Below are 9,579 nucleotides of genomic sequence, written 5' to 3'. Positions count from 1 at the left end.
GGTGGAAAAGGTGACCCTACTGACATTTAAAACACTGGTGGTGTAGCTTCCAGCATCACATCAATATACAAGACTCCACAATACAACAAATTGACAGAATTGAGATGGATTCAATCTGTATGATGAGCAAACAATCCAATAAACTGGATTGTATGAAGAAAACGTGGCTTCAGGATTAGAGGAAGACTCATTAACAACCAGGGATATGCAGATGGCAAACCTATACTTTGAAGATCAAAGACTACAACATTCAGTATGGATTGCAACTCGTTGTAAAGAAAATGAAAACCCTCACAGCTGAATCAACAAGTAACATCATGATAAATGGAGAAAAGATTGAGATTGTCTAAAACCTCAGCTGGCTTGGATCTACAAACAATGGTCACGGAAGCAGCTGTTTGGAAGTCATTAGGCAAATCTGCTGCAAAAGACCTCTTTAAAGTACTTAAGAGCAAAGGTGTCAGTTTGAGGACTGAGGAGTGAGTGTCTGACCCAAGCCATGATATTTACAATAGCCTTCTATGTATGTGAAAGTTGGACAGTGCAGAAGAATCCATGCATTTGAATTATGGTGTTGGCAACAAATATTGAAAGTGCCATGGACTGCCAGAAGAACAAACAAATCTGTCTTGGAAAAAGTACAACCAGAATGTTCCTTAGAACTGAGGATGGTGAGATTCAGTCTTGTACTTTGGACATATTATCAGGAGGGACCTGTCCCTGGAGAAAGACATCATGCTTGGAAAAGTGGAGGGTCAGCGAAAAATAGGAAGACCCCCAACAATATGGACCAACACAGTGACAACAACAATGGTCTCAAACAAAGATGGTACAGTACTGGACAATGGTTCGTTCTGTTATGCATGCTGTTGTTGTGAAGCGCCATCAAGTTGGTTCCGGCCCATAGCGACCCTGTATAGGGTTTCCAAGGAGCAGCTGGTGAGCTTGAACCGCTGACCTTGCATAGGTTTGCTCTAAGTAGGCACTTAACAACAACAGATGTCAGTAGATCAATGCTTACCAACTTCCTTAGAAATCTCCTCTGTCTGAATGAAGGAAGATAATTTGGAGAGATAATTTTATACCTAGCCAAATTATCACTGACATATTAAAAAAACAGACCTTTTTTTTTTTTTTTTTTAAGGTGCAAGAATTCGAGGAATTTACTGAAGAAAATTTGTGAAGGATAACTTCTGTTGACTGAAAGAGATCACAGCAAAATAACTAATGGTGAGTAAGTACTCTGCTCAGGTAACTTTAGGACTATCATTAGATCCGTTCTTAAAATAATGGTTATAAGTATAAATGTGGTCCTGGTGTGGTGCCATAGGATAAGCACTCAACCTCAAGGTCGGTTTGATCCACAAGGTCAGCAGTATAAATGCTATAAATCTTAGCATTAGAAATGTTCTAACAAAAATGGAGAGGGCAAATCTTTACAGTGAGGATCATCCCCACCTCCTTGGTACACAGGGTAGAAAGAAACTTGAACACTGGCTACCCAAAATGGGGGTGGGGGGTGACAAAGGCCAGAAGTGACTGGCTTCCAAGCTTCCAAGAGGGGGCCTAGATCCCCAGGGTGTGGGGGAAGGTAGGCTCTTCACTGAGTGGTATCCAGTCTGTCTGGACCCTACCCAGAGAAACAGTGATGCCAGAGATGGAGGCAGAGATGAAGATGTGGAGAGATGGAGCGGCTGGGAACTTTAGAACCAGAGAGGGAGAGGGCTGTGTGCTGACAACTGAGGGGCAGGCTTGAGGAGTATACCCTTTGGTTGTTCGATGATACATGGAGGAGATTGTAATCATGGCAATGAAATGATGTACGATAGGGTGAATGTAAAGCTAATGCTCTCCCATGTAAACTATCACATAATTCACAATAAAACATTGATTTGAAATAAAAATGGAGAGGGCAGGAGAATGGAGACAAGATGTGGTGTAGATACCACAGATCCCATCAAGTTAAATGATAAAAGGATTATCATTTAAAATTGATCATTCCAATAAAATGGTAACTTAAATATAATCGTGATCATTAAGAAAAACAATCAACTAGAATTCCATAATGCAGAAGATAGAGGGAAGAGGACAAAGGGGAAATACAGGAATTAATTTTTTTGTAGTAGAGGAATGGCAGCCAGTTGTCACATAGAGCTTGGTGAGCTCGTGAAATGTGCCTGAGCTGAGCTGCAATGTTTGTTAGTGTAGAATACGTAATGACTCCTGAAGACAGCGTGGGTCTGAGTTCTCTAGGGCTGCTAAAACAGAAATACCACACACGGGTGGCTTCAACAAACAGAAAGTGATTCTCTCTAACAGTTTAAGAGGTTAGGGTTTAAAACTCAGAACCCCAGTTCTGGAGAAAAGGTCTTTGTCTCCTGTTATCATCTGTAAGTCCAGCATTCCTGGGAGATCTCCCGACATCTTGACATCAATCTTTCCCTGCATCTAGGAGCTTCACATTTCAGGGTCCCCAGGACCAAAGGATACACTCCACTCCTGACTCTGCTTTCTTGGGGGTAGGAGGTCCCTCTTTCTCTACTCACGTCTGTCTCCATTCATCTCTTGCCACACACCTGCAAAATTCCTTTACCTCAGATCGGGGTCAAGGTGGGATTAAGGGTAAATATCCCACCCTTCATCCTCCTACTGGTTTATCACAACATGGAGGACCATCACATAACTGTTACATCATCATGTAACTGCCAAACCTCTCAGAATTGTGGCCCAGCTAAACGGATACACATTTGAGGTGGATGCAACTCAATCCCTGACGACTCGGCAAGAAGAATGTGAATTACCTCATAAGGAACGTTTTATGTTGATTACATGTTGAGAAGATTTTTGGCTATGCCAGGTTAAATATATTATTGAAATCAATATCACCTTTCTTTTTACGTGGCCAGTTTTTTAGAGGTTGTTGTTAAGTACCAACAAGTCAGTTCTGACTCATAGCAACTCTGTATAGAGTTTCCAAGGAGCGGATGGTGAGTTTGAACCGGTAACCTTGTGGTTCAAACTGACTTTATGGTCTAGTGTTTTAACCCACCACAGTGCCTCACCAGGACTCCTTTTTAAAGGTGGTGACTAGGAAATTAAACATCATGCATGTGGTTTGTATTATGAGGTATTTCTATTGGACAGTACTGGTGTCAAGAAATAGAACCGAGTAGATGCATGAAATTTTAATTATAAAGGTCACACCAGAATAAAAATACAAGATACCACATACTTAGTAAAAACAAAGAAACAATGAAACGCAAAATATGGTGGATGTGCTACTACAGAAGTCTTCCCTCTGTGACTAAGCAGCCCATCTTCACAACGACAACCATCTGGTCCCCAGATTCAACGGCTCTCTGGGTATTGTCCATGCCTAATGGTCAGGTTCGACTCCTGGGACAGCTTTTATCCAACGGTCAACACTGGACAGAGCAGTGCCAGGAAACCCCCAAATGGCTGCATGTGCTCTAGGAGTGTCCTTGAATAGTGCAAAGCACATTCAGGGCTTGGTGCTTTTCCTACCCTTTTAGGTTTGGTTTTGTTTTTTAATATATTTTATTGGAAAGTGAGTTCAAGTTTGGAGAATAGTTGCAAGAATAAGTAGAGCAAAGATGTTCTCTTGCATGTAAACCACAGAACAGTTGAGTTCATGAGTTGGATGAATGAACTCTTCCTTATACGAGTTGCGTCATCTTCACAAGTGCCTGAACCCCCATACGATGTAAGCCAGTAAAAGGGGTGGCGTGGGGCTCCCGGACTCAGGTTCACTGTAGAGGTCAGGGGCAGATCTTTCTAGGATAGTTTTTCTCCCTCTCGGTAGTCAGTTCTCTGAGGGTTGAGGTCATCCTTGGGTATCAGTTAGTTCATCCGAGTTCTCACTATTCCATCCACTGATGGCGGGGAATCATATAGGACTCTTGAGTCCCTTGCCCTCCCCAATTCCTTTCTTCCTGGTTTTAGTCAGAAGCAGCATCCACCCATCCAGTCAAACCATCTTTCACTCTCTTGAGAAGCTTTTGCAGCAGTTCAGCTCTACACACCCGGGGTCACCAGGAGTTGGAGTGGGCTTAACAGAAGCAAGCATGTGACTAAGTGTGTGTCACGTGGCTGGGCTGGAGTTTGAACAAGAGCTTCCTCGGGCTTGACCTCGGGGAGTTTAGGAGTGGGGTATGGAGACAAGGATTTACCAGATTTTCAAGTTCAAACTGATGTTAAGCATGCAGGCAGAAGGTGTGGAGAGGGCCATGGTTGTAGGGGAAGATGGGAGACAGTGAGGAGGAAGAGGTGTTCGCTGGCTATAGGAATCTATAGGGAAGTGGAGATGTTGGTACATGTTATCCAGCTGACTCCGACTCATAGCAACCTCTGCACAACAGAAGGAAATCCTACCCGGGCCTGGGCCATCCTCACAAGTGTTCAGTTTGAGCCCTTCTTGTTGCCAGGTCAGGCCTGTCTTCCAAGGAGCCTCTCTCTGAGTGGGTTTGAAGCTAGCAGTCAAACAACCCTTAAGTCACCCAGGGACCCCCATACATGCTTTTGTTGTTAGTTACCATGGAGTTGGTACCGATTCATAGCGACCTTATGCACAACAGAACGAAAACACTGCCCGATCCTGTGGGCAGTCTTCATGTTCGAGCCCACTGCTACGGCCACTGTGTCAATCCATCTCAACGAGGGTCTTCCTCCTTTTCGCTGACCCTCCACTTTACCAAGCATGATGAAGATACATGCCAGTTTCAGAGTCAAGTGGCCCTGAGTTCGAATCCACCTCCCTTGTCCACCCCGGTATGGGGTACCCATGTCTCAAAGCCCACTCTAATGGTTCACTTCCCCATGGGTCCCATGGGCCATGTGCTCAGATCAGGTGCCTCCCAGGCCCAGGAGTGGCGATGCCGATGCACAGCGGCGCCCCAGTAGTCCGGCAGGCGGCGCCGGGGATCCCCCCTTGTCCGCGCGCGCACCTACTACGCGCCGGCCCGCCCCCGGCCCCGCCCCCGCACGTCGCAGCCAATAAGCGCGCGGCCCCGCATCCGGGGATCCCGGCGCGGCCACCGCCTCCCGCGCACACACGGCCATGGCGGAGGTGAGTGAGCGAGCCGGGGAAGCCGGTCCCCGCCCCGCGGCTCGGCCCTGCCGCCCAGCTTTGGCCACGTTTGGAATCCGGGGCGCGGAGATGCTTGCGTTGCGGCTCTGGGGCCAGGCCGGGGTGCGGAATCCGCCCGGGGCCAGAGGCGCGGGGTTCCGTCGGCAGCCGCCCCCGGCCCGACCCCCCCTCCCTGTGCCACATCGCGGGCTGCGCTGCGCATGCGTGGCGGCTGCGGGGAGGGGCGGGGCGCGGGCGGGCGGGGGTCTTGGCGCCCCCGGGACCTCCGACCCGGGAGGGGACTGTGACGGGCGGGGCTGACCTGGCATCTGCGTCCCCCCGTCCCCTGCCCCCGGTCCGACCCGCGGGATTCCCCCAGCACCCGCAAACTTTGCAGAGTGCTGCCGGGAACCCCTGCTCTCCTGGAATTCCGGGGGGACGCGACCTCCCGGCCTGCTTGGTGCTGAGCCTCGTGCAGCTGCTGAGACCCGGGGTGGGATCCGAACCCGGGACCCAGCGCCACCTTCAGCCAGAGGCGTCATCGCTGAGTGAGGGCAGCCGGCAGCAGGGCGGGAAGTTACTTCGCGGAGTCCCTGGTCCCCATCGTGGGAGCAGGCCTAGACCCCCGCGGGATCTCAGGGTGGGGTTTTCTCTGTGAAGGGGTGGGTCGTGCCTTCACACTCGGGAAGGTAAGAGCACACAGGGCTGTCTGGGGTAAAGACAGACCGAATAGCCTTGTATCTGGCCACACCACGAACCAGAAAGTTTTCGGGTTTCGAGTTTTTGGATTTCCAGACAAATCGGGGTGGACCACCATTGTACAGAGTCCCAGCGAGGATGAAATGAGGTCATAGGAGTGAAACCCCAAAACCCAACTCACTACTTTCAGTGCATTCTGACCGTGGAGCTGCCCCCTAGGGTTTCAGGGCCTGCAACAGCTTTCTCTCTCAGAACGTACCGGTGGTGGCTTTCAACCGCTGACGTATAGGTTAGTAGCCCATGCATCACCAGGTCTCCTTCAGGTCAGTGAAGGGACCAGCAACTTGGACCTCCGGCAGGATTGAACCCACCCTGGCTTTGTGCCGCCCTTGCGGAGCTCTGGGGATCAGAAGATAAGGCTCACACCAACCAGATCCTCGGAGCAACCCTCATCTAGTGGGCAGGGGAGGCCAGCACTGGACATGGGCTACAGGGGAAGAGACGTGGAAGTGGGGCTGAGACTCTTCTCTCCAGTCATCTGGCTGTTTGCGCCAGAGTAGAGGGTGTAGGCGTGCAACCTCACCAGCCGGTTTCTGCCCTGTGTGGGCTGGCTGCGCCAGAGGGTTCTTGGAGAGTTCCTTCTTCCTTAGGGGGCATTTAGGGAAACTGAGGCCCTAAGAGGGTACTGACTGACTACTGGCTCTTACTCTGACTGTGTGTGTGTGTGTGTCTGATGGGCAGGCAGCAGGGTGGGGTAAGATAGACACGGTCCGACCTGCCCTACCTGCACACCGTTCCTGGGCCTGTCATACAGTGGTCTGATGTTCTAGACTGCATCTGTGGGACACTGGGGAGTTAGGTGGCTTGGCCAGCCTCTCAGGTGACCTTGGACAGGTGACTAAGCATCTCAGAACCTGTTTCCCCATCTCAAAGATGGGCATTAGTGGTGGACCTTCCAGAGCCAAGAGATCTCATGAGATCCTAGTGCAGTGGCTTGTGGGTGTGAGTGAAACCTTGTGAGGTGGCTGATGTTAAGGCCCATTGAGTCGATGCCAACTCATAGCTACCCTGTATAGGGTTTCTGAGGAGCAGTGGTGGGTTTGAACCACCAACCTTGCAGTCTAGTGTTTATCCTACAGTGCCATACCAGAACTCCTACTCACCTGTTTTGTTTGAGTTTTTGTTTTTATTGTGATTTGAGTAAAAGTTTACAGGGCAGATCATCAGTTTCATACACTTTGTTTCTTTACAATGACTATAATCCCCTCCATGTACCATCAGTTAACAGTATTTCTATTCATTGTAGCTCCTTTTTCTTTTTTTAACTCAGGAATTTATAATAATTTAAACCACCAAAGGGCACATTCTGCAAGCCTGCCACCTGGCTGCCAGCTGTCAGTCCCTCTCTTTCCATCAATCTAGAGTCCTCAGCTGCTCCTTCTCTCCATGTCCCCGTCTCTGGCGTCGCTGCTTCTCTGGATAAGGTCCCACATTCTGCTCATGCTCTTCTCCCTTGATGGTCCTAGGATCCTGTGTTCCTGGACTGTAAGATTAACTACTCCCCTGTTTTTGTTACAAAACTTCTATCACTACGATTGTGACAGTCGCAATTAGTCATGATAACAATTACTCACTACTGAGTCCTAAGAATCTCAGACCCACCTCTTTTTACCAGACCCATCTAGACAAGATGAAAATGATTCAGTGGGGAATCTATCTTCCCTGCACAGTCTTTTTTTTAATGTGTTATTGTGAATTATGTGACAGTTTACATGGGAGAACATTTGCTTTACATTCATCCTGTCGTATATCATTCCATTGCCATGATTACAATCCCCTCCATGCATCATCGACCAACCAAAGGGTATACCCTGCAAGTACTCATCTGTTTTTAACCCATAAAATGACGTCTTGTAGTTGTAACCGTGAGCCTGAATCTGCATCGGCTGGTGGATTGTTGTCGTAAGTGATGTAACTGTAGGTGTCCTCAGGGAAACCAGATTAGTGTTACAGGAACCTCATCTCTTCTGCTTAGAACCTTGTATGACTTTTCACTGTCCTGAGGTTACAATGCAGCTCCCAACCTAGACTTCCACTTAATCCTGCAGTGGGTCCCCTGGGCTTCCTTTCATTGTCTTGTTCTATAGACCTTTGTGGGGGGGCAGGGGAGGCAAGCCTCCACTGAATAGGTTCCTTGCCCATTCTCTCTGTATTGTACACAGATACTCAGATACTTGTGAGTGACCCTGTGTGGGTGGAGATGGGTGGGCACTTGGTGCTTGCTTCCTTGCCTGATGAGCCCTGGAACACTGGGCAGACCAGTGGTAAGCAGGTCAAGGGTGACTCATGGGAGAAGATCCTTCCAGTTACATTTGTTACTGCATAGTGAGTTTCCTCAACCTCAAGTGGCTTAAAATACCCACAGTTGTGTCTGAGGGCAGACAGGGCTCAGCCGGATGGTTCTCACGCAGACACACATGCAACTGGGTCATTGTGGTACGGACCATAGACGGGGCTCAGCCGGGTGATTCTCACGGAGACACCCGCAGCCAGGGCGTTATCTTGTGTGGTTCACTTAGAGCACTCAGATCCAGTATTGGGAGGATGGATAGGACCTAGTTGTGGCTTTCCTTAAACAGTCCGCCGCTGCTGTGTCCACTCCCAGGGTTGTGGGGGTGGACAGGCCTCAGCCCGGTGCTTTTCTCTTCAAACACCCACAACTGCCATGTTGTCTCCTGGGCGCCTGCACTGTGGTCACTTGGGGGCTGGGGCTGGGGCTACTGCTAAGGCTGTGTACTCATACATTTCCCCATATGCTGGTGTTGATGCTGGCCAGGCTGGGACCCCTGTGTGTGGCTTCTCCATGTGACCTGGGTTTCCTCACAGCGTGGCAGCTGAGTCCCAGGAGTGAATGTTCCTGGGACCAGAGTTGGTGATCTGCTTCCAGAAGCATGTAGACATCTCCTGCCCCCTCATCAGCTCCAGTTACCTACCGTCTGGCTGGGGCTCCTCCCCAAGGTCCAGCATGTGCCTGATGGTCACCCTCTCCTCCGCAGGCCTCCTCGGCAGGACGGCAGGATCCTCGTGTGTCCTGCCTCACCCACGGTCTGTGCCCCGTGGAGCCCGGCTTGCAGACAGCAGCAGGTACTAGGCTGGCTGAGTGTTCCCAACTGTCCCCCAGGGGCCGTCACTGATGGAGAATCAGGGCTATGGGAAGGGGGTGGGGACTGGAGAATAGGGGCTGTGGGAAGGGGGTGGGAGCGGATGCCCTGCACCTCCACTGAGCCATCTGATCACCGGGGGTGGGGATTGAAGCCCCAGAGCCCCTGATGGGTGAAGGACCTCCTGCCCTCTCCTCTGTAGCTGTGTCCATGGGCTCCACCGACCACCAGTTCAGCCTTGCAGAGATCCTGTCTCAGAACTACGGCATCCAGGAGGGGCGCGAGGCAGCCTCAGGGGGTCCTGAGAAGCCTGAGGAAGAGTTAGACAAGGACTTCATCTCCCAGGTACTGACACGAACCCTGGAGCAAGGGGTGAAGCCTGACTGAGGGCCTGAGCTGCTCACATTCCACTGCAACATAAGCACACCTGGCTGGGAGCGAGGCAGGGTGGGGTTCAGTGGGGACCACCGAGGCAGGGTGGGGCTCAGTGGGGACCACCGAGGCAGGGTGGGGCTCAGTGGGGACCACCGAGGCAGGGTGGGGTTCAGTGGGGACCACCGAGGCAGGGTGGGGCTCAGTGGGGACCAGCAGGACTCAGTAGGACAGGATGGGGTTCAGTGGGGACCACCGAGG

General features: G+C 50.6%; 1 protein-coding gene across 1 annotated transcript in view; it reads left to right on the top strand.

Annotated features, from left to right (window-relative positions):
* Positions 1 to 6,718: 6,718 nt before the first annotated feature.
* Positions 6,719 to 9,579, top strand: part of MIER2 (mesoderm induction early response 1, family member 2) — a 10,028-nt gene continuing 7,167 nt past the window's right edge. The window contains exons 1-3 of the mRNA XM_006876724.1: positions 6,719 to 6,787; positions 8,842 to 8,929; positions 9,149 to 9,291. Of these exons, the coding sequence (XP_006876786.1) occupies positions 6,719 to 6,787; positions 8,842 to 8,929; positions 9,149 to 9,291 (300 nt within the window). The remainder of the gene's footprint in view (positions 6,788 to 8,841; positions 8,930 to 9,148; positions 9,292 to 9,579) is intronic.

Source organism: Chrysochloris asiatica, unplaced genomic scaffold, assembly GCF_000296735.1.
Source record: "Chrysochloris asiatica unplaced genomic scaffold, ChrAsi1.0 scaffold00409, whole genome shotgun sequence".
Classification (NCBI taxonomy): domain Eukaryota; kingdom Metazoa; phylum Chordata; class Mammalia; order Afrosoricida; family Chrysochloridae; genus Chrysochloris; species Chrysochloris asiatica.
The sequence above is the reverse complement of the archived record's forward strand: the minus strand, read 5'-3'. Positions and strand labels throughout refer to the sequence as shown.